General features: G+C 46.1%; 1 protein-coding gene across 1 annotated transcript in view; it reads left to right on the top strand.

Moving 5' to 3' along the window:
- Positions 1-25238, top strand: part of BPIFB2 (BPI fold containing family B member 2) — a 65182-nt gene that overhangs the window by 3203 nt on the left and 36741 nt on the right. Inside the window, exons 2-4 of the mRNA XM_063960401.1 lie at positions 6321-6447; positions 11926-12076; positions 14077-14181. Coding sequence (XP_063816471.1) covers positions 6342-6447; positions 11926-12076; positions 14077-14181 — 362 coding nt within the window. The 5' untranslated portion in view covers positions 6321-6341. The remainder of the gene's footprint in view (positions 1-6320; positions 6448-11925; positions 12077-14076; positions 14182-25238) is intronic.

Genomic DNA, 25238 nt, shown 5'->3' with positions numbered 1-25238 from the left:
CCTGATACGGCCGCCCTCAAGGAACCAGCTGATAGAAAGCTGGAAAATATCCTAAAAGGTATATACACACATACTGGTGTTATACTACGACCAGCAATCGCCTCAGCCTGGATGTGCAGCGCTGGAGTGGCTTGGTCGGATTCCCTGACTGAAAATATTGATACCCTGGATAGGGACAGTATATTATTGACTATAGAGCATTTAAAGGATGCATTACTATATATGCGAGATGCACAGAGGGATATTTGCACCCTGGCATCAAGAGTAAGTGCGCTGTCCATTTCTGCCAGAAGAAGTTTATGGACACGACAGTGGTCAGGTGATGCGGATTCCAAACGGCATATGGAAGTTTTGCCGTATAAAGGGGAGGAGTTATTTGGGGTCGGTCTATCGGACCTGGTGGCCACGGCAACGGCTGGGAAATCCACCTTTTTACCCCAGGTCACCTCTCAGCAGAAAAAGTCACCGTCTTTTCAGACTCAGTCCTTTCGTCCCCATAAGGGCAAGCGGGCAAAAGGCCACTCATTTCTGCCCCGGGGCAGAGGAAGGGGAAAAAGACTGCAGCAGGCAGCCTCTTCCCAGGAGCAGAAGCCCTCCCCCGCTTCTGCCAAGTCTTCAGCATGACGCTGGGGCTTTACAAGCAGACTCAGGCACGGTGGGGGCCCGTCTCAAAAATTTCAACGCGCAGTGGGCCCTGCAGGTAGTATCACAGGGGTACAAATTGGAGTTCGAGACGTCTCCCCCTCGCCGGTTCCTGAAATCTGCTCTACCAACGTCTCCCTCCGACAGGGAGGCAGTATTGGAAGCTATTCACAAGCTGTATTCCCAGCAGGTGATAATCAAGGTACCCCTCCAACAACAGGGAAAGGGGTATTATTCCACGCTGTTTGTGGTACCGAAGCCGGACGGCTCGGTGAGACCGATTTTAAATCTGAAATCCTTGAACACTTACATAAAAAGGTTCAAATTCAAGATGGAGTCACTCAGAGCAGTGATAGCGAACCTGGAAGAAGGGGACTATATGGTGTCTCTGGACATCAAAGATGCTTATCTCCATGTCCCAATCTACCCTTCTCACCAAGGGTACCTCAGGTTTGTGGTACAAAACTGTCATTATCAGTTTCAGACGCTGCCGTTTGGATTGTCCACGGCACCACGGGTCTTTACCAAGGTAATGGCCGAAATGATGATTCTTCTTCGAAGAAAAGGCGTCTTAATTATCCCTTACTTGGACGATCTCCTGATAAGGGCAAGGTCCAGGGAACAGTTAGAGGTCGGAGTAGCACTATCTCAGGTAGTGCTACGTCAGCACGGGTGGATTCTAAATATTCCAAAATCGCAGCTGATTCCAACAACACGTCTACTGTTCCTAGGGATGATTCTGGACACAGTCCAGAAAAAGGTGTTTCTCCCGGAGGAGAAGGCCAGGGAGTTATCCGAGCTAGTCAGGAACCTCCTAAAACCAGGACAAGTGTCAGTGCATCAATGCACAAGGGTCCTGGGAAAGATAATGGCTTCTTACGAAGCGATTCCATTCGGAAGATTCCATGCAAGAACTTTTCAGTGGGATCTGCTGGACAAGTGGTCCGGATCGCATCTTCAGATGCATCAGCGGATAACCCTATCTCCAAGGACAAGGGTGTCCTGTGGTGGTTGCAGAGTGCTCATCTTCTAGAGGGCCGCACATTCGGCATTCAGGACTGGATTCTGGTGACCACGGATGCCAGCCTGAGAGGCTGGGGAGCAGTCACACAGGGAAGAAATTTCCAGGGCTTGTGGTCAAGCATGGAAACGTCTCTTCACATAAATATCCTGGAACTAAGGGCAATTTACAATGCCCTAAGTCAAGCAAGGCCTCTGCTTCAGGGTCAGTCGGTATTGATCAAATCGGACAACATCACGGCAGTCGCCCATGTAAACAGACAGGGCGGCACAAGAAGCAGGAGGGCAAAGGCAGAAGCTGCAAGAATTCTTCGCTGGGCGGAAAATCATGTGATAGCACTGTCAGCAGTGTTCATTCCGGGAGTGGACAACTGGGAAGCAGACTTCCTCAGCAGACACGACCTCCACCCGGGGGAGTGGGGACTTCACCCAGAAGTCTTCCACGTGATTGTAAACCGTTGGGAAAAACCAAAGGTGGACATGATGGCGTCCCGTCTCAACAAAAAACTAGACAGATATTGCGCCAGGCCAAGGGACCCTCAGGCAATAGCGGTGGACGCTCTGGTAACACCGTGGGTGTACCAGTCAGTGTATGTGTTCCCTCCTCTGCCTCTCATACCCAAAGTACTGAGAATCATAAGAAGGAGAGGAGTAAGAACTATACTCGTGGCTCCGGATTGGCCAAGAAGGACTTGGTACCCGGAACTTCAAGAGATGCTCACGGAGGACCCGTGGCCTCTACCTCTAAGAAAGGACCTGCTCCAGCAGGGACCTTGTCTGTTCCAAGACTTACCGCGGCTGCGTTTGACGGCATGGCGGTTGAACACCGGATCCTGAAGGAAAAAGGCATTCCAGATGAAGTCATCCCTACCCTGATCAAGGCCAGGAAGGATGTAACCGCAAAACATTATCACCGCATTTGGCGGAAATATGTTGCGTGGTGTGAGGCCAAGAAGGCCCCTACAGAGGAATTTCAACTGGGTCGTTTCCTGCATTTCCTGCAAACAGTACTGTCTATGGGCCTAAAATTAGGGTCCATTAAGGTTCAAATTTCGGCCCTGTCGATCTTCTTCCAGAAAGAACTGGCTTCAGTGCCTGAAGTTCAGACGTTTGTCAAAGGGGTACTGCATATACAGCCTCCTTTTGTGCCTCCAGTGGCACCTTGGGATCTCAATGTAGTTTTGGGGTTCCTAAAATCACATTGGTTTGAACCACTCACCACTGTGAAATTAAGATATCTCACATGGAAGGTGGTCATGCTGTTAGCCCTGGCTTCAGCCAGGCGTGTCTCAGAATTGGCAGCTTTATCATATAAAAGCCCTTACCTAATTTTTCATTCAGACAGGGCAGAATTGAGGACTCGTCCTCAATTTCTCCCTAAGGTGGTTTCAGCGTTTCACATGAACCAGCCTATTGTGGTACCTGCGGCTACTAGGGACTTGGAGGACTCCAAGTTGCTGGACGTAGTCAGAACCCTGAAAATATATGTTTCCAGGACGGCTGGAGTCAGAAAATCTGACTCGCTGTTTATCCTGTATGCACCCAACAAGCTGGGTGCTCCTGCTTCTAAGCAGACGATTGCTCGTTGGATTTGTAGTACAATTCAGCTTGCACATTCTGTGGCAGGCCTGCCACAGCCAAAATCTGTAAAAGCCCATTCCACAAGGAAAGTGGGCTCATCTGGGGCGGCTGCCCGAGGGGTCTCGGCGTTACAACTTTGCCGAGCAGCTACTTGGTCAGGGGCAAACACGTTTGCTAAAATTTTACAAATTCGATACCCTGGCTGAGGAGGACCTGGAGTTCTCTCATTCGGTGCTGCAGAGTCATCCGCACTCTCCCGCCCGTTTGGGAGCTTTGGTATAATCCCCATGGTCCTTACGGAGTTCCCAGCATCCACTAGGACGTCAGAGAAAATAAGAATTTACTTACCGATAATTCTATTTCTCGTAGTCCGTAGTGGATGCTGGGCGCCCATCCCAAGTGCGGATTGTCTGCAATACTTGTATATAGTTATTGTTACAAAAATCGGGTTGTTTATTGTTGTGAGCCATCTTTTCAGAGGCTCCTACGTTTATCATACTGTTAACTGGGTTCAGATCACAAGTTGTACGGTGTGATTGGTGTGGCTGGTATGAGTCTTACCCGGGATTCAAGATCCTTCCTTATTATGTACGCTCGTCCGGGCACAGTATCCTAACTGAGGCTTGGAGGAGGGTCATAGGGGGAGGAGCCAGTGCACACCAGCTAGTCATAAAGCTTTTACTTTTGTGCCCAGTCTCCTGCGGAGCCGCTATTCCCCATGGTCCTTACGGAGTTCCCAGCATCCACTATGGACTACGAGAAATAGAATTATCGGTAAGTAAATTCTTATTATCTGCCCCCCCCCCCGCAGTGCACATGGTTTTGCCCAACTGCTAAAAAATTTCCTGCAGCGATCAACTTGGAATTACCCCCAATGTACAGATGTGTCCTTATACACCTAGCGTCTATATGTCATATGGCCTGAGATGTGCAGAGCGACTGAGCTGCTCCGAGAGGAATAGTGTACTGTAGTTGCATCTTGTCTGCAGTGTATAGGCAGTGAAACACCACACAAGGAGCACTAGAGGCAATGGGCTGCGATCTTAACCGCACAGGTATTAGTTTTGAACACATAAAGATTCCCAGATGTAGCACATTGTAACTAGGTGTGAGAAACAGCCAAGCCCACTGCACGGCATCAGTTAGTACACAGATTCAGTATACCTCCCAACTTTCCCGCATTCAATGGAACAATCCCAATTTTCTGAGACTGTCCTGCTGTCCCACTCACGTGCCGCAGTGTCCCACAGGGGAGTAAGAAGTTGGGGTAAGCAGCAGGACAACAGATGCCGTGCTATTCACAGTATAGTATCCCTACATCACTGAAGACAGCCTGTGTGCAGTCCATCATCTTGGAGAGTGCTGAGCATGCCGCAACAGCAGGGGTGTAGTATGGTTTGTCGGCGGTCGGGGTCCTGGCGACCAGCATACCGGCGCCGGAATCCCAACTGCCGGCATACCGACAGCTGGACGACCGCAAATGAGCCCCTTGAGTGCTCGCTACGCGTGCCACGCTATATATTCTCCCTCCAGGGGGGTCATGAACCCCCAAGAGGGAGGAAAGATGTCGGTATGCCGACGGTCGGGATTCCGGTGCCGGCATGGTGGTCGCTGGGAGCCTGGCTGCCGGCAACCTGAAGACCACCCCAATAGCAGGCATGGACTCGGGCTGCTTTTCAACCCTGGCATTTCATCGTGTGTGCACGCCACAATCGCTCATGCACACATTACAGGGGGTGCAGGCTTTGCTCATGGGGTTGTGCCACCAATTAGGGGGGGGGGGGGCTGGCCTTGCAGCATGCCACCATCTTTCTTTGGCATAGGCACATTTTGGGTGTGGGGGGTAGGTCAAATAGAGAGCCAGAAGGCATTTGCCAAAAGTGCCAGATGGCTAGTCTGGCCCTGACTCATAGTGACATGATCAGCTGTTCTGAGGCTCCACCTCTTTTTGGCCATGTGCAGGGTCATTTTTCCATACACATCAAAACTGTAGGGTATGGATTCAGAGTTTCAGACTCATTTGCACACTGATATACAAATGAGGCATATCAAACTGATCATTGTAATCTAGCAAAGCAGATTTATCGCTCCAAGTTGTTTTATTTACAGGTGTAGCAGGGCTAACTTACCCGTGATGCGTATGCACGGGCACATGTATCATGGGTGGGAGTAGCTGCGTCCGGCTGCGACTATTTGCACCTGTCATCACATAATGTAAAGTCTGTAAATCACTGTATACACACATGCCCTCGAACATGCGTGTGCAGTGCACCATGGCAAGCAAGGGGCTAGGCTACATCTGTATATGAATAAGGGCCCTCATTCCGAGTCGTTCGCTCGGTATTTATCATCGCATCGCAGTGAAAATCCGCTTAGTACGCATGCGCAATATTCGCACTGCGACTGCGCCAAGTAATTTTACAATGAAGATAGTATTTTTACTCACGGCTTTTTCTTCGCTCCGGCGATCGTAGTGTGATTGACAGGAAATGGGTGTTACTGGGCGGAAACACGGCGTTTTAGGGGCGTGTGGATGAAAACGCTACCGTTCCCGGAAACAACGCAGGAGTGGCCGGAGAAACGGGGGAGTGTCTGAGCGAACGCTGGGTGTGTTTGTGACGTCAAACCTGGAACGACAAGCACTGAACTGATCGCAGATGCCGAGTAAGTCTGAAGCTACTCTGAAACTGCTAAGTAGTTTGTTATCGCAATATTGCGAATACTTCATTCGCAATTTTAAGAAGCTAAGATTCACTCCCAGTAGGCGGCGGCTTAGCGTGTGTAACTCTGCTAAAATCGCCTTGCGACCGATCAACTCGGAATGAGGGCCAAGGTGCACATTTTGAGCAAAAAAAAGACAGTCCGCGACTTGCGCAAACGTGTATGAGGACACACTGAAAATTATGAATTTCAGAATTGAATGAAATTAGCTTTTCTTTTCTGTAACTTTAGATATTACTCAATTAACAAACTTGATTTGAATTATATTTCCTACTTAATTTAGTTACTTAGTTTATAACACGGAGTGGGCACTACCCTTTGCTTATTTATTTGCAAATTTTTCTGTTCTTTGAAAGATTAACATCACTGAAGACATTATGAAGCTGCTGTTTCTGGCTGCGCTGTTGGCAGTATGGATTCCACCGCTGATAAGTACTGCATGTAAAACTGTTGTACGTGTCAAGCAAGAAGCGATGGAGTATGGTAAGTAATGCTATTCATCACACGGGATGGTTCTTCCCTAATTTTCACCACAGAGATTTTATTTAACATTTGAACTAAAATCATACTTGGACATATGTTTTTTTAATATAATAATAATAATAATAATAATAATAATAATAATAATAATAATAATAATTATTATTATTATTATTGTTTTTTAGTATATCTAAATACATATACTATTGAAAGAAAAGATGGTGACTTTATAGAAAAACAGCCCATTTTATTCCACTGCCTGCACTATTACTATTTTCTGATATCAAGGGTAGTTTTCCAGACAGAGAGAAAGAGATCAACAATCTTTGCCCTTGCTCTATGTATAAAGCCATTTCTCACAGTAGAAGGTTGTGTTCTGTAAATGTAGAAGGCAAATGATGTGCTATAATGCTAATGCTTCCTTGGCTGATTCAGAGTTGGAAGCAGAACCAAAAAAAAAAGCAATTAACTTAGTATCTAAAAAAAAACATGTTGCACTGCAAGGGGTGCAGCTATATTTACTTCACTTATCATACGCTGCATACATGGTGACCATGCACTCCCATTAAAAGTTATTGGAAGGAAATTCACAACATCATTAAAGTTATTACCAATGTTCAGGTTCATGGTCTCCAATTCCAAAATAGAACTGTTCACAGCAGGGTTTATATACTTTACCAGTATTCGAGGTGCCTGCGGTCAGAAGACCGATTGCTGTATCCTGATGGAGAGAATCCCTACCTTCCCACAGCCTAAGGCTAATCATCCACTTACCCTTCAGCCTATTCCTAACCCTCCCCGGTGGTGTCTAAACCTGACCCCCTAGCGGCAGCCTAACCCTCCCTTCCCTGCAGCCTAACTCTAGTCATCCCCGGGGGTGCCTAAACCTAACACCTCTTCCCCGCAGGCTAACACTACAGGGGGCGCATACTTACGATCGGGATGCTGGGTGTCGGGATTCCGGCGTTGCCAGTTTGGCTGCTGTCGGGATTCCGACCACTAGCATCCTTACTGCATCCCGTTCAAACATATTCCAAATGCAGCCAAATAGCCTTTAGCATTTCACTGAAAAATAAGCTTGCCCCCTTCTATTCCTGCTACTATTAATTCTGTATGGATGGATTACCAAATGCATGATACTCCTGAGCAGATTTTTGAAGGGTTCATATTTCCTATGGAGGCATCTCTAAGGCCTGGAAAGTGAAAGAGTATAAATCAGGGCCGGTGCTAGGGTGTTTGGCGCTCTCCTGCAAACTATAAAATTGCGCCCTCCCTCTGTTAACTTAGAAAGGGACAGCGTGCGTCACAAAAGAGGGTTGTGGTCTCACAAGGAAGGGGCAGCTTGCGTCACAAAAGAGGGTTGTGGTCTCACAAGGCACCTCACCATAGTACCTCCAATTCAAATTACGCCACACTGTAGCACAATCTTATTCACATTACACTGCACTTAGTCCACTTGATTCACATTACACGACATAGAGGGATATTCAAGTAGGTCTGTTTTTTTTCGCCTAGGCGAAAAAACAAGACTTTTCGCTATTTTTAAAGCGAATAGGAATTCACCCTATTCAATATCAGGGACGTTTTCTCGCCTAGGCGAAAAATTCAGCAGGAGCAAATAACATGGATCTTCTCACATGTGCCGGTGAAAATGCGGGCTGTTTTTGACGATTTTGAGGCATGTTTCGCCAATGCCTTTTCACACAAAAAAAGGTGAAAAGGCATATGCGAAAATGCCTTAAACATGGGTGAAAACGGGCCGCAATTGAATAGGCAGAGGGCAACTTCAACAGCTCAAAGATTACGCTGACGGGGAGTTAGAGGGAAGGTGAGGACAGGAGCGCTGACAGGAAGTTACAGGGAGGGTGCGTGCATGGACGCTGACAGGGTGTTAGAGAGAGAGTGAGGGCATGGGGCGCAGAGGGGTGTTAAAGGGAGGTTGTAGGCAGGGTCACTGAGTGGGGAGTTAAAGGAGGGGTGAGGGCACCCTGAGAGGGGAGCTACAGGGAGGGTGAGGGCAGGGGCACTGAGGGGGGAGTTACAGGGAGGGTGAGGGCAGGGGTGCTGAGAAGGGAGTTACAGGGAGGGTGAGGGTAGGGACGCTGAGAGGGGAGTTAAAGGGAGGGTGACGGCACCCTGAGGGTCGAGCTACAGGGAAGGTGAGGGAAGGGGTACTGACAGGGAGTTGCAGACTTGCAGTGAAGGTAGGGACACTAATGGGGAGTGAGGGCACACTGAGGGGAGAGCTACAGGGACGGTAAGGGTAGGGGTACTGACAGGTAGGTACAGTGAGAGTGAGGGTAGGGACGCTAAGGGGGGAGTTAGAGGGAGGGTGAGGGCACCCTGAGAGGGGAGCTACAGGGATGGTAAGGGTAGGGGCACTGAGGGGGGAGTTACAGGGACAGTGAGGGTAGGGACGCTGAGGTGGGAGTTAGAGGGAGGGTAAGGGTACCTTGGGGGGGATACTACAGGAATGGTAAGGGTAGGGGCACTGAGAGGGGAGTAAGAGGGAGGGTGAGGGTACCTTGAGGGCGGAGCTACAGGGACGGTAAGGTTAGGGGCACTGAGGGGGGAGTTACAGGGATGGTGAGGTCATGGACGCTGAGGGGGGAGATATAGTGAGGGTGAGGGTAGGGATGCTGAGGGGGGAGTTAGAGGGAAGGAGGAGGCACCTTGGGGGGTACTACAGGGATGGTAGGGGTACTGAGGGGGGAGTTACAATGAGTACAGGGGCCTAAAAAATAGCTTTATTAGAACAAATGCTCTAAATCTAAGTGTGGTTTAAACTAGTGATGAGCGGGTTCGGTTCCTCGGGATCCGAACCCCCCCGAACTTTACCCATTTTACACGGTTCCGAGGCATCCTCGGATCTTCCCGCCTTGCTCGGTTAACCCGAGCGCGCAAGATCGTCTTCATCCCGCTGTCAGATTCTCGCGTGATTCGTATTCTATATAAGGAGCCGCGCGTCGCCGCTATTTTCACTCGTGGTTTGGAGATGATAGCGAGAGGACGTGGCTGCGTTCTCTCAGTTTCTGTGTTTAGTGTGCTGCAAATATCTGTGCTCAGTGTGCTGAAAATATCTACGTTCTCTGCCTGAAAAACACTCCATATCTGTGCTGCATTGTAGTATATAGTAGGAGGACAGTGCAGAATTTTGCTGTGACCACCAGTATATATATAGCAGTACAGTACAGTAGTCCATTGCTCTACCTCTGTGTCGTCAAGTATACTATGCATCCATACCTGTGCTGCATTTTAGTTGTGCGCAGTATATAGTAGGAAGACAGTGCAGAATTTTGCTAACCACCAGTATATATATAGAAGTACGGTACAGTAGTTCATTGCTCTACCTCTGTGTCATTGAGTATACTATCCATCCATACCTGTGCTGCATTTTAGTTGTGCGCAATATATAGTAGGAGGACAGTGCAGAATTTTGCTGACCACCAGTATATATATAACAGTACGGTACAGTAGTCCACTGCTCTACCTCCATGTCGTCAAGTATACTATCCATCCATACCTGTGCTGCATTTTAGTTGTGCGCAGTATATAGTAGGAGGACAGTGCAGAATTTTGCTGACCACCAGTATATATATAGCAGTACGGTACAGTAGTCCACTGCTCTACCTCTGTGGCGCCAAGTATACTACAAATGTTCAGTAAAATGACCTAAAAAAATCAAAATTAAAAGCGTCTGATGAAAAGTCTAAACTTGCCAATATGCCATTTACGACACGGAGTGGCTAGGAACGGCTGAGGCCCTGGCCTATGTTCATGGCTAGTGGTTCAGATTCACATGAGAATGGAAGCACTCATCCTCTCGCTAGAAAACTGCAGTGCCACTCCTAGATGGGCCAGGTGTTTGTGTCGGCCACCCAAGCTTAGCTTAGTCACACTGCTACCTCATTGCACCTCTTTTTTTCTTTGCATCATATGCTGTTTGGGGACTATTTTTTAAATCTGCCATCCTGTCTGACACTGCAGTGCCACTCCTAGATGGGCCAGGTGTTTGTGTCAGCCACTTGGGTCACTTAGCTTAGCCATCCAGCGACCTTGGTGCACCTCTTTTTTTCTTTGCATCATGTGCTGTTTGGGGACTATTTTTTAAATCTGCCATCCTGTCTGACACTGCGGTGCCACTTATAGATGGGCCAGGTGTTTGTGTCGGCCACTTGGGTCGCTTAGCTTAGCCATCCAGCGACCTTGGTGCACCTCTTTTTTCTTTGCATCATGTGTGTGCTATTTGGGGATTATTTTTTAAATCTGCCATCCTGTTTGACACTGCAGTGCCACTCCTAGATGGGCCAGGTTTTCGTTTCGGACAATTGGGTCGCTTAGCTTAGCCATCCAGCGACCTTGGTGCACCTCTTTTTTTCTTTGCATCATGTGCTGTTTGGGGACTATTTTTTAAATCTGCCATCCTGTCTGACACTGCAGTGCCACTCCTAGATAGGCCAGGTGTTTGTGTCCGCCACTTGGGTCACTTAGCTTTGCCATCCAGCGACCTCGGTGCAAATTTTAGGACTAAAATTAATATTGTGAGGTGTGAGGTGTTCAGAATAGACTGGAAATGAGAGGAAATTATGGTTATTGAGGTTAATACTACTATGGGATCAAAATGACCCCCAAATTATATGATTGAAGCTGTTTTTGAGGGGTTTTTGTAAAAAAACACCCGAATCCTAAACACACCCGAATCCGCCAAAAAATTTTCAGGGAGGTTTTGCCAAAACGCGACCGAATCCAAAACAAGGCCGCGGAACCAAATCCAAAACCAAAACACAAAACCCGAAAAATTTCCGGTGCACATCACTAGTTTAAACCCTCATGCAGACTATAAGCTATGGAGAGCCCCCAACCCTCCATGACTGTCACTTACCAGTTATCTGCATTATAAGCAGTGCCTCCTCTTTTCTTCAGGAAGAGGCAGCAGCCTGTCACAGTTGGCCTGTATTGCTGAGAATGCGCTGCTGCGACTATCCATTCTATTGAAAGCAGCCCACTGGAGAGGTGGAGCTCAGGAGAGGAGGACTTGGCGCTGCGGCGTATGTTATTTACATGTCTGCACTGCGGGCATCAGCTCTTCATGCTGCTTGCGCCGCTGCTGCCTGCGGTAAGTGTGACAGGCTCTGGCAGCAGCGGCAGCCGGCAGCAACAGGCATTGCAGTGCGGCGCTGTTAGTAAAGAGGCAGGGAGGGGGAGCCACTCTTCATTCTGCTGCCGCCGCTGCTGCCTGTCTGAGTGACAGGCGCCGGCAGCAACAGAGCACATACTGTATCAGTAAGGTCGCAGAGCGGGGAGAGCGCCTCTCCGATTCGGCGCCTCACTACTTTGCAGGACCTTGCTGAGCGGGTAGTGCTGGGCCTGGTATAAATAGTATAAATAAGCATTAGTATACTGTAAATAGGAAACACCAATAATAACACTATTTCAGGTAATACATTAACAAACAAGTCTTATTTTTTGCATTGTGTACAGCTTGCCAGACTCAGCGAAGATCTTTCCAAAATGCATTTGGAATCATTCCAATCCCTTCTGTTATTCAAAAAAAAGAGGCAGGAATATTTGGAAATAGCGGCATTTTGGGCTTCGGAAGTTCTGTTGTGGGCAATGCAATTAATCTTGTAGGGTACGTATCTCAAGATTTTAGTTTCATCTTATATTTGTATATTGAATAAATGCAACATGGGGTATACTCAGTCAATTATTAATATAATCATTATTTGTCATTGTATTATACTTAAATTGTGGGCATTAAACAATCATATCACTTAACAATATCAACTTGGGCAGTGCAGATGGTGTAATGGTTAACAGTACTTCCTTACAGCACTGAGGTCATGGGTTCAATTCCCACCACAGCCCATACTGTGTGGAGTTTGTATATTCTCCCAGTGCTTGCATGGGTTTCCTCTGGGTACTCTGGTTTCCTTCCACAATCCAAAAATATACTGGTAGGTTACTTGGCTCCCAACAAAAATTAACCCTAGTGTAAATGTGTTTAGGATAGCCTAGATGAACCAAGTGGTTCTTATCTGCAATCATTTTATATGTTTCTATGTAACTCCCACCATTTATATACATGACAGGCAACTTCTTTGGAGAGGGGAAGGCTATGTAAGATATCAATGTGCATCTCTAGTGATTGAGGCCTAAAGGCTTAACAGCATATGCAGACATAAATTGCCCGTAATCCCCCCTTCCCCATAGCCTGCAAGCTGATCAGACATGGACAGGCATATTGAATTCATATATACTGTAGTTTTTAGCTGTGAAGAAAGGAGAGATGAGATTTCAATTCCAGTTCTAAGGGGCCCTACACACTAGCCGATCCGCCGCTGAGCTGCCCGACGGCGGATACGGCCGACGAGCGACCCGGCGACGGGGGGGCAGTGACGGGGGCAGTGAAGTTTCTTCACTCCCCCCGTCACGCGGCTGCATTGAAGTGCAGGCAAATATGGACGAGATCGTCCATATTGGCCTGCATGCACAGCCGACGGGGGGCCAGCGATAAACGAGCACGGGGCCGCGCATCGTTCATCGCTGGATCCTCCACACTGAAAGATATGAACGAGTTCTCGTTCATTTATGAACGAGATCGTTCATATCTTTCAAAAAATCGGCCAGTGTGTAGGGCCTATAACTCTATATCCTTGGAAAGACATCCTTAGAATGCAGCCTTCACAAATTCAGGCCAAGGCCTAATTCAATGCCAGTATAGCCAGTCACAAGCTGTTTGATACTGCTCTGAGGGCCACAGTCATCATCATGCACTATTGTCACCTGCCCCAAATAATGCAGGATTTTATTCCCGGTCTGTGTGTATTTGCATTTTCACAAAATGCTCTGGTGCAAGCAGGCGTAATCCGCTGAATCACGCATTACATGTATGGACACATATGTGTGAGCTCACTATTTGGAGCATGTGCAAAGCAAATGTATGCAAAATATGCAATGCCAAATGGCATAGTACTCACACAGCATCAGGCCTTCTGGCTCTAAACAATAGGTAGTGTGTTGGCCAGAGATAGACATACTGTAACTGGCAGGAGCTTTAGTTTTACTGTGTCAGAGTACAACTGCAATGCAATGGAACCACATCGGGGTGATGTAGTAAACCTTTGAGAGAGAAAAAGTGGAGAAGTTGACACAGCAACTAATCAGCTTCTGTCACTTCATAGGCTGTGTTATATAAATGACAGAAGCATTGGTTACTTTGTTCATCTTTTTCACTTTATCTCTCTGCGGGGCAGATGTAAATGTACTAAGCCTTGGAAAGAGATAAAGTACCAGCCAATAAGCTCCTAACTGTCATTTTTCAAATCCAGCCTGTAACATGGCAGTAAGGAGCTGATTGGCTGGTACTTTATCTCTCTCCCCTATTTGACAGGGTGAGACGTATCAAACATTGGAGAGCGATAAAGTAAAGAAGTTGCATGAAGCAACCAATCAGCTTCAAGCTATCATTTATCTAGCACAGTCAATTAAATGACAGAAACTGATTGGTTGCTATCTTTTTTAATTTAATGAATGATTGCTCACATTTGAAGGAGCCAAAGCCTGAGGAGGAGATGAGGTGTCTTTGAAGCACATAAATGTAAAAATATGCTGTTTATTTTGTCAACACAGGATCAAAATTCTGGATGTCCAACTCCCTGAACTGAATGTGAAGCTTGTACCGAATGTTGGTGTCCAAGTTTCTGTAGATACTAAACTTCAAATCAGTGGGAATATGTAAGTAAATATAAAAAACTCACTGTATATTATTCATTTTGATGTACTATAAATATATGCATGTCTTTATATACAGTGTGCGCATAAAGTTGCCTACTGTTCTTCTATTAGCACTGCTGTAATCGGTAGTTTCGGCACTTAGACCGCCTCCATGATAGGTGCAAGAGACTCGTCTGAAATAGTCGCCCACTAGGTATGCGCATGACTGATAATAGGACACAAATCTGGCAACCTGCCCACACAGACAGTTCTCTTTAGTGCGTCATCCTCCCATTTCACGTACTGAGAGAGGAGTCCAAAATGAGCAGAATCAGACTGTCCTGGAGATGCGTGTTTTGCTACAGCGTGTGCCCTGCTGACTCTTGCAAGGCATGGCCACATAAACAGCGGCATGCAGCCAAGAATAAGAATAATACCCTAATACTGGGCATACACTATACAATTATCTGCCGGATAATCTGCAAGATCTGGCTGGTTGGAAGGAAAATCTGGTAATGGATGCGAGCAAATGACAATTGACCACTTGCTTCCAAACAGTGGAAAATGGACAAAATCGGTTGATCAGATAAATTGGTTAAATCACAGATTTAACCAATTTATATGAACGACAGTTTTTGTCCATTTTCAGTGTTTGAAAGCAAGTGGTCAATTGTCATTTGCTCTCATCCATTACCAGATTTTCTTTCCAACCAGCCAGATCTGGCAGATTATCCGGCAGATAGTTGTATAGTGTATGCCCTGCATAAGTGAGCATGGCTAAAATAAAAATAGTGTGATATGATAGACTGTTGGTTCAGCATAGTCACTGACTACAGATGTAGCCACACTCATTTTACCCATGGCAGAGGCGCACGTGCTGCGCAGAGCCACAGGTGCACCTTAGTACACTGAGCTGCAACTTGGTATGCCACCAATTCATTCCTATGGCTGTGCGTATGCATACGCACGTGCATGTCATAGTCGCAGGCACACTAGCCATGCCAGCTATGCCGCGAATAAGACACTCGGTAGCAAAGCTGAGCATCGCTACATCTGGATTATCAACTCATGGTGACATTATTTAGTGATGGGAAAACAAATGCACACAGAAAATGGTTAACACTGGATTTGTATTAACAAATGTATAATGGTGACTGAATGTAGTTAGTAGAGATGAGCGCCGGAAATTTTTCGGGTTTTGTGTTTTGATTTTGGGTTCGGTTCCGCGGCCGTGTTTTGGGTTCGACCGCGTTTTGGCAAAACCTCACCGAATTTTTTTTGTCGGATTCGGGTGTGTTTTGGATTCGGGTGTTTTTTTCCAAAAAACCTAAAAAACAGCTTAAATCATAGAATTTGGCGGTCATTTTGATCCCAAAGTATTATTAACCTCAAAAACCATAATTTCCACTCATTTTCAGTCTATTCTGAATACCTCACACCTCACAATATTATTTTTAGTCCTAAAATTTGCACCGAGGTCGCTGTGTGAGTAAGATAAGCGACCCTAGTGGCCGACACAAACACCGGGCCCATCTAGGAGTGGCACTGCAGTGTCACGCAGGATGTCCCTTCCAAAAAACCCTCCCCAAACAGCACATGACGCAAAGAAAAAAAGAGGCGCAATGAGGTAGCTGTGTGAGTAAGATAAGCGACCCTAGTGGCCGACACAAACACCGGGCCCATCTAGGAGTGGCACTGCAGTGTCACGCAGGATGTCCCTTCCAAAAAACCCTCCCCAAACAGCACATGACGCAAAGAAAAAGAAAAGAAAAAAGAGGTGCAAGATGGAATTGTCCTTGGGCCCTCCCACCCACCCTTATGTTGTATAAACAGGACATGCACACTTTAACCAACCCATCATTTCAGTGACAGGGTCTGCCACACGACTGTGACTGATATGACGGGTTGGTTTGGACCCCCACCAAAAAAGAAGCAATTAATCTCTCCTTGCACAAACTGGCTCTACAGAGGCAAGATGTCCACCTCATCATCATCCTCCGATATATCACCGTGTACATCCCCCTCCTCACAGATTATCAATTCGTCCCCACTGGAATCCACCATCTCAGCTCCCTGTGTACTTTGTGGAGGCAATTGCTGCTGGTCAATGTCTCCACGGAGGAATTGATTATAATTCATTTTAATGAACATCATCTTCTCCACATTTTCTGGATGTAACCTCGTACGCCGATTGCTGACAAGGTGAGCGGCGGCACTAAACACTCTTTCGGAGTACACACTTGTGGGAGGGCAACTTAGGTAGAATAAAGCCAGTTTGTGCAAGGGCCTCCAAATTGCCTCTTTTTCCTGCCAGTATAAGTACGGACTGTGTGACGTGCCTACTTGGATGCGGTCACTCATATAATCCTCCACCATTCTTTCAATGGGGAGAGAATCATATGCAGTGACAGTAGACGACATGTCCGTAATCGTTGTCAGGTCCTTCAGTCCGGACCAGATGTCAGCATCAGCAGTCGCTCCAGACTGCCCTGCATCACCGCCAGCGGGTGGGCTCGGAATTCTGAGCCTTTTCCTCGCACCCCCAGTTGCGGGAGAATGTGAAGGAGGAGATGTTGTTGACAGGTCGCGTTCCGCTTGACTTGACAATTTACTCACCAGCAGGTGTTTGAACCCCAGTAGACTTGTGTCTGCCGGAAAGAGAGATCCAAGGTAGGCTTTAAATCTAGGATCGAGCACGGTGGCCAAAATGTAGTGCTCTGATTTCAACAGATTGACCACCCGTGAATCCTTGCTAAGCGAATTAAGGGCTCCATCCACAAGTCCCACATGCCTAGCGGAATCGCTCCGTGTTAGCTCCTCCTTCAATGTCTCCAGCTTCTTCTGCAAAAGCCTGATGAGGGGAATGACCTGACTCAGGCTGGCAGTGTCTGAACTGACTTCACGTGTGGCAAGTTCAAAGGGCATCAGAACCTTGCACAACGTTGAAATCATTCTCCACTGCGCTTGAGACAGGTGCATCCCACCTCCTATATCGTGCTCAATTGTATAGGCTTGAATGGCCTTTTGCTGCTCCTCCAACCTCTGAAGCATATACAGGGTTGAATTCCACCTCGTTACCACTTCTTGCTTCAGATGATGGCAGGGCAGGTTCAGTAGTTTTTGGTGGTGCTCCAGTTTTCTGTACGTGGTGCCTGTACGCCGAAAGTGTCCCGCAATTCTTCTGGCCACCGACAGCATCTCTTGCACGCCCCTGTCGTTTTTAAAAAAATTCTGCACCACCAAATTCAAGGTATGTGCAAAACATGGGACGTGCTGGAATTGGCCCAGATTTAATGCACACACAATATTGCTGGCGTTGTCCGATGCCACAAATCCACAGGAGAGTCCAATTGGGGTAAGCCATTCCGCGATGATCTTCCTCAGTTGCCGTAAGAGGTTTTCAGCTGTGTGCGTATTCTGGAAACCGGTGATACAAAGCGTAGCCTGCCTAGGAAAGAGTTGGCGTTTGCGAGATGCTGCTACTGGTGCCGCCGCTGCTGTTCTTGCGGCGGGAGTCCATACATCTACCCAGTGGGCTGTCACAGTCATATAGTCCTGACCCTGCCCTGCTCCACTTGTCCACATGTCCGTGGTTAAGTGGACATTGGGTACAGCTGCATTTTTTAGGACACTGGTGACTCTTTTTCTGAGGTCTGTGTACATTTTCGGTATCGCCTGCCTAGAGAAATGGAACCTAGATGGTATTTGGTACCGGGGACACAGTACCTCCAACAAGTCTCTAGTTGGCTCTGCAGTAATGATGGATACCGGAACCACGTTTCTCACCACCCAGGATGTCAAGGCCTCAGTTATCCGCTTTGCAGTAGGATGACTGCTGTGATATTTCATCTTCCTCGCAAAGGACTGTTGGACAGTCAATTGCTTGGTGGAAGTAGTAAAAGTGGTCTTACGACTTCCCCTCTGGGATGACCATCGACTCCCAGCAGCAACAACAGCAGCGCCAGCAGCAGTAGGCGTTACACGCAAGGATGCATCGGAGGAATCCCAGGCAGGAGAGGAATCGTCAGAATTGCCAGTGACATGGCCTGCAGGACTATTGGCATTCCTGGGGAAGGAGGAAATTGACACTGAGGGAGTTGGTGGGGTGGTTTGCGTGAGCTTGGTTACAAGAGGAAGGGATTTACTGGTCAGTGGACTGCTTCCGCTGTCGGCCCAAGTTTTTGAACTTGTCACTGACTTATTATGAATGCGCTGCAGGTGACGTATAAGGGAGGATGTTCCGAGGTGGTTAACGTCCTTACCCCTACTTATTACAGCTTGACAAAGGGAACACACGGCTTGACACCTGTTGTCCGCATTTCTGGTGAAATACTTCCACACCGAAGAGCTGATTTTTTTGGTATTTTCACCAGGCATGTCAACGGCCATATTCCTACCACGGACAACAGGTGTCTCCCCGGGTGCCTGACTTAAACAAACCACCTCACCATCAGAATCCTCCTGGTCAATTTCCTCCCCAGCGCCAGCAACACCCATATCCTCCTCATCCTGGTGTACTTCAACACTGACATCTTCAATCTGACTATCAGGAACTGGACTGCGGGTGCTCCTTCCATCACTTGCAGGGGGCGTGCAAATGGTGGAAGGCGCATGCTCTTCACGTCCAGTGTTGGGAAGGTCAGGCATCGCAACCGACACAATTGGAGTCGGACTCTCCTTGTGGATTTGGGATTTCGAAGAACGCACAGTTCTTTGCGGTGCTACTGCTTTTGCCAGCTTTAGTCTTTTCATTTTTCTAGCGAGAGGCTGAGTGCTTCCATCCTCATGTGAAGCTGAACCACTAGCCATGAACATAGGCCAGGGCCTCAGCCGTTCCTTGCCACTCCGTGTGGTAAATGGCATATTGGCAAGTTTACGCTTCTCCTCCGACAATTTTATTTTAGGTTTTGGAGTCCTTTTTTTACTGATATTTGGTGTTTTGGATTTGACATGCTCTGTACTATGACATTGGGCATCGGCCTTGGCAGACGACGTTGCTGGCATTTCATCGTCTCGGCCATGACTAGTGGCAGCAGCTTCAGCACGAGGTGGAAGTGGATCTTGATCTTTCCCTAATTTTGGAACCTCAACATTTTTGTTCTCCATATTTTAATAGGCACAACTAAAAGGCACCTCAGGTAAACAATGGAGATGGATGGATTGGATACTAGTATACAATTATGGACGGGCTGCCGAGTGCCGACACAGAGGTAGCCACAGCCGTGAACTACCGCACTGTACTGTGTCTGCTGCTAATATATAGACTGGTTGATAAAGAGATAGTATACTCGTAACTAGTATGTATGTATAAAGAAAGAAAAAAAAACCACGGTTAGGTGGTATATACAATTATGGACGGGCTGCCGAGTGCCGACACAGAGGTAGACACAGCCGTGAACTACCGCACTGTACTGTGTCTGCTGCTAATATAGACTGGTTGATAAAGAGATAGTATACTCGTAACTAGTATGTATGTATAAAGAAAGAAAAAAAAAACCACGGTTAGGTGGTATATACAATTATGGACGGGCTGCCGAGTGCCGACACAGAGGTAGCCACAGCCGTGAACTACCGCACTGTACTGTGTCTGCTGCTAATATAGACTGGTTGATAAAGAGATAGTATACTCGTAACTAGTATGTATGTATAAAGAAAGAAAAAAAAACCACGGTTAGGTGGTATATACAATTATGGACGGGCTGCCGAGTGCCGACACAGAGGTAGCCACAGCCGTGAACTACCGCACTGTACTGTGTCTGCTGCTAATATAGACTGCTTGATAAAGAGATAGTATACTCGTAACTAGTATGTATGTATAAAGAAAGAAAAAAAAACCACGGTTAGGTGGTATATACAATTATGGACGGGCTACCGAGTGCCGACACAGAGGTAGCCACAGCCGTGAACTACCGCACTGTACTGTGTCTGCTGCTAATATAGACTGGTTGATAAAGAGATAGTATACTCGTAACTAGTATGTATGTATAAAGAAAGAAAAAAAAACCACGGTTAGGTGGTATATACAATTATGGACGGGCTGCCGAGTGCCGACACAGAGGTAGCCACAGCCGTGAACTACCGCACTGTACTGTGTCTGCTGCTAATATAGACTGGTTGATAAAGAGATAGTATACTCGTAACTAGTATGTATGTATAAAGAAAGAAAAAAAAACCACGGTTAGGTGGTATATACAATTATGGACGGGCTGCCGAGTGCCGACACAGAGGTAGCCACAGCCGTGAACTACCGCACTGTACTGTGTCTGCTGCTAATATAGACTGGTTGATAAAGAGATAGTATACTCGTAACTAGTATGACTATAAAGAAAGAAAAAAAAACCACGGTTAGGTGGTATACACAATTATGGACGGGCTGCCGAGTGCCGACACAGAGGTAGCCACAGCCGTGAACTACCGCACTGTACTGTGTCTGCTGCTAATATAGACTGGTTGATAAAGAGATAGTATACTCGTAACTAGTATGACTATAAAGAAAGAAAAAAAAACCACGGTTAGGTGGTATATACAATTATGGACGGGCTGCCGAGTGCCGACACAGAGGTAGCCACAGCCGTGAACTACCGCACTGTACTGTGTCTGCTGCTAATATATAGACTGGTTGATAAAGAGATAGTATACTCGTAACTAGTATGTATGTATAAAGAAAGAAAAAAAAACCACGGTTAGGTGGTATATACAATTATGGACGGGCTGCCGAGTGCCGACACAGAGGTAGCCACAGCCGTGAACTACCGCACTGTACTGTGTCTGCTGCTAATATAGACTGGTTGATAAAGAGATAGTATACTCGTAACTAGTATGTATGTATAAAGAAAGAAAAAAAAACCACGGTTAGGTGGTATATACAATTATGGACGGGCTGCCGAGTGCCGACACAGAGGTAGCCACAGCCGTGAACTACCGCACTGTACTGTGTCTGCTGCTAATATAGACTGGTTGATAAAGAGATAGTATACTCGTAACTAGTATGTATGTATAAAGAAAGAAAAAAAAACCACGGTTAGGTGGTATATACAATTATGGACGGGCTGCCGAGTGCCGACACAGAGGTAGCCACAGCCGTGAACTACCGCACTGTACTGTGTCTGCTGCTAATATAGACTGCTTGATAAAGAGATAGTATACTCGTAACTAGTATGTATGTATAAAGAAAGAAAAAAAAACCACGGTTAGGTGGTATATACAATTATGGACGGGCTGCCGAGTGCCGACACAGAGGTAGCCACAGCCGTGAACTACCGCACTGTACTGTGTCTGCTGCTAATATAGACTGGTTGATAAAGAGATAGTATACTCGTAACTAGTATGTATGTATAAAGAAAGAAAAAAAAACCACGGTTAGGTGGTATATACAATTATGGACGGGCTGCCGAGTGCCGACACAGAGGTAGCCACAGCCGTGAACTACCGCACTGTACTGTGTCTGCTGCTAATATATAGACTGGTTGATAAAGAGATAGTATACTCGTAACTAGTATGTATGTATAAAGAAAGAAAAAAAAACCACGGTTAGGTGGTATATACAATTATGGACGGGCTGCCGAGTGCCGACACAGAGGTAGCCACAGCCGTGAACTACCGCACTGTACTGTGTCTGCTGCTAATATATAGACTGGTTGATAAAGAGATAGTATACTCGTAACTAGTATGTATGTATAAAGAAAGAAAAAAAACCACGGTTAGGTGGTATATACAATTATGGACGGGCTGCCGAGTGCCGACACAGAGGTAGCCACAGCCGTGAACTACCGCACTGTACTGTGTCTGCTGCTAATATAGACTGGTTGATAAAGAGATAGTATACTCGTAACTAGTATGTATGTATAAAGAAAGAAAAAAAAACCACGGTTAGGTGGTATATACAATTATGGACGGGCTGCCGAGTGCCGACACAGAGGTAGCCACAGCCGTGAACTACCGCACTGTACTGTGTCTGCTGCTAATATAGACTGGTTGATAAAGAGATAGTATACTCGTAACTAGTATGACTATAAAGAAAGAAAAAAAAACCACGGTTAGGTGGTATATACAATTATGGACGGGCTGCCGAGTGCCGACACAGAGGTAGCCACAGCCGTGAACTACCGCACTGTACTGTGTCTGCTGCTAATATAGACTGGTTGATAAAGAGATAGTATACTACTAATATTATATATACTGGTGGTCAGGTCACTGGTCACTAGTCACACTGGCAGTGGCACTCCTGCAGCAAAAGTGTGCACTGTTTAATTTTAATATAATATTATGTACTCCTGGCTCCTGCTATAACCTATAACTGGCACTGCAGTGCTCCCCAGTCTCCCCCACAATTATAAGCTGTGTGAGCTGAGCACAGTCAGATATATATATACATTGATGCAGCACACTGGGCTGAGCAGTGCACACAGATATGGTATGTGACTGAGTCACTGTGTGTATCGTTTTTTTCAGGAAGAGAACGGATATATTAAATAAAACAAACAACTGCACTGTCTGGTGGTCACTGTGGTCGTCAGTCACTAAACTCTGCACTCTCTTCTACAGTATCACAGCCTCAGGTCAATCTCTCTCTCTCTCTCTCAACCCTAATCTAAATGGAGAGGACGCCAGCCACGTCCTCTCCCTATCAATCTCAATGCACGTGTGAAAATGGCGGCGACGCGCGGCTCCTTATATAGAATCCGAGTCTCGCGAGAATCCGACAGCGTCATGATGACGTTCGGGCGCGCTCGGGTTAACCGAGCAAGGCGGGAGGATCCGAGTCTGCTCGGACCCGTGAAAAAAACATGAAGTTCGTGCGGGTTCGGATTCAGAGAAATCGAACCCGCTCATCTCTAGTAGTTAGTTGCGATTGCCAACACCAACCATTTTGATTTAGATTTTGTCCCCTTTAATCTCCTTATTTGTATATGTTTGTAGACAACTGAGACAATTTAGTGTATGGATATGATGCATATGTAGATATAGTTTATATAGAATATATCTATCTTAAAACAATAACAGCTGTTGCACTGTATTAAGCATATGTGTGCCTCCAATGTCAAAGAAAAAGCACCCCCGAACTTCAGGTGGCCTCTTAGCAGAATCCTATGTTTCACATAGGACAGACATTCTCAAACTTGGTCCTCAAGGCACCTAAACAGTCCAGATTTTTAAGTATATCCATGCTTTGTGGCAGATGACTTAATTAGTACTTCAGTCAATTCGATTTAACCATCTGTGCTGAGCTATGGATATACCTAAAACCTGAACCATTGGTGTGCCATAAGGACTGCGTTTGAGAACTTCTACCATTGTAGATAGTTCTGAAGTTAAAGTGATACCAAATGCAAACATACCGTACCATGTGAGCAACCCAGTGGCTCTCAAACTCCATCCTCAGGACCCCACACAGTTCACGTTTTCCAGACCACCTATCAGGTGCACAGGTGTATTCATTACTCACTGATACAGGAGGAGCTAATTATTTAACTTGCAATTCTGTGAGAAGACCTGAAAAAAGTGAACTGTTTGGGGTCCTGAGGACCAAGTTTGTAAACCTGTGGATTAACCCAAAGCCTTTGTTAACGCATTTGTTACCTGTGATCTTTCAGCAGGTGTAGCAAATCTCAGACTTCAAACATCTTAGGAGCTCCAAAGCATATAGAAGTAGAAAAAAATAATATTGTATAATACATTGAAAAAAAAAATACATTTATTATGCCAAAAAAAAAAGATAAGCGTACATTTAAAATAGTGCACAACCGTTTAGTGCAAACAGAGCTTATCTGAACAACTGTAACAACATAGCCAGAAGAAATGATGGATCGCAAACAGGAGAATTGCCTCAATACATTCTGTCCATATAATGTTTCCTGGACTTCATCATGAGTGCAATAAGTGTATTTTTATATTTTAAATATACAGATGTAGCCACACTCATTGTGGCCGCACCTAGTCGTGGGTGCGACTAGGTTGCTGCGATGCGTGCGCACGACAGGTCATGGGTACGAATATGTGCTGCCAGGCACAACTAGTCTTTGCCGCGATGCATATGTACATGCGTACACATTGCGGCAACGATGAGCATGGCTACATCTGTATATAGGGTTGTTATACTATCCTTTTGATCAGGGATGCCTATTATTTACACAGGTTCTGAGGCTGATTAACACAAGGTGAAATGCAGGTTTCAACTCAGCCAGCCACAGAACCTGTTTAATTCATATAGTATTATTATTATTATTATTATCCTTTATTTATATGGTGCCACAAGGGTTCCGCAGCGCCCAATTACAGAGTACATAAACAAATAATCAACTAGGAAAACAGCAACTTACAGTTGGCTACAATATAGGACAAGTACAGGGTAAATAAACATAGCTACATCAGCAGATGACACTGGAATAAGTATCAGGTGGCAGAAGACTGCTGGATTTGGTGCAGCTGAAGATTATTAAAGTAAGAAAAGGGTAAGCACATGAGGGAAGAGGGCCCTGCTCGTGAGAGCTTACATTCTAAAGTACTGTATGTGTCCCTGATTAAAGGGATACTATGGCAACTCTTTCTCTCTCAAAGGGATATTGAAAGATTGAAAAATAGATTGACAATAAACAATATATTAAACTGGGTTCAACTGCATGCCTCCCAACATTACCCTCTCCAGGAGGAACAAAATGCTCTGCGCCTGGACTTTTCTCTTAATGTATAATTGCTGGCATCTGTTTTGAACAGGTAATGTATAAGAAAGGTGTTTCAGCACAGGTGCTGGCAATCATAACTTAAACGGGAAGTCCAGGAGCAGAACATTCTGTTACTTCTGAAGAGGGTCATGTTGGGAGGTATGCACTGTAGGCATTTCAGAAAAAAACATTTGCCTATACAAAGGGGGGTATCCAACTAGCCATGATATTGTGGTTACGCTATAAATTATTGCGAAAGCCATAATTCAGTATCCTATTAGCGACAATAAGTTATGGGTGAGGGTGCCCCTAGACACAACAGTAACAGCCGCCCCCCGCCTACCTATTTTTATTGATTGGTTGAAGTCCTCATTTGATGATAGCCAAGTTAATAAAATAATAAAAATAGCCAGTATG

This window comes from Pseudophryne corroboree, chromosome 3, assembly GCF_028390025.1.
Source record: "Pseudophryne corroboree isolate aPseCor3 chromosome 3, aPseCor3.hap2, whole genome shotgun sequence".
NCBI classification, from domain to species: Eukaryota; Metazoa; Chordata; class Amphibia; order Anura; family Myobatrachidae; genus Pseudophryne; species Pseudophryne corroboree.
This window is presented reverse-complemented; position numbering and strand designations above follow the sequence as displayed.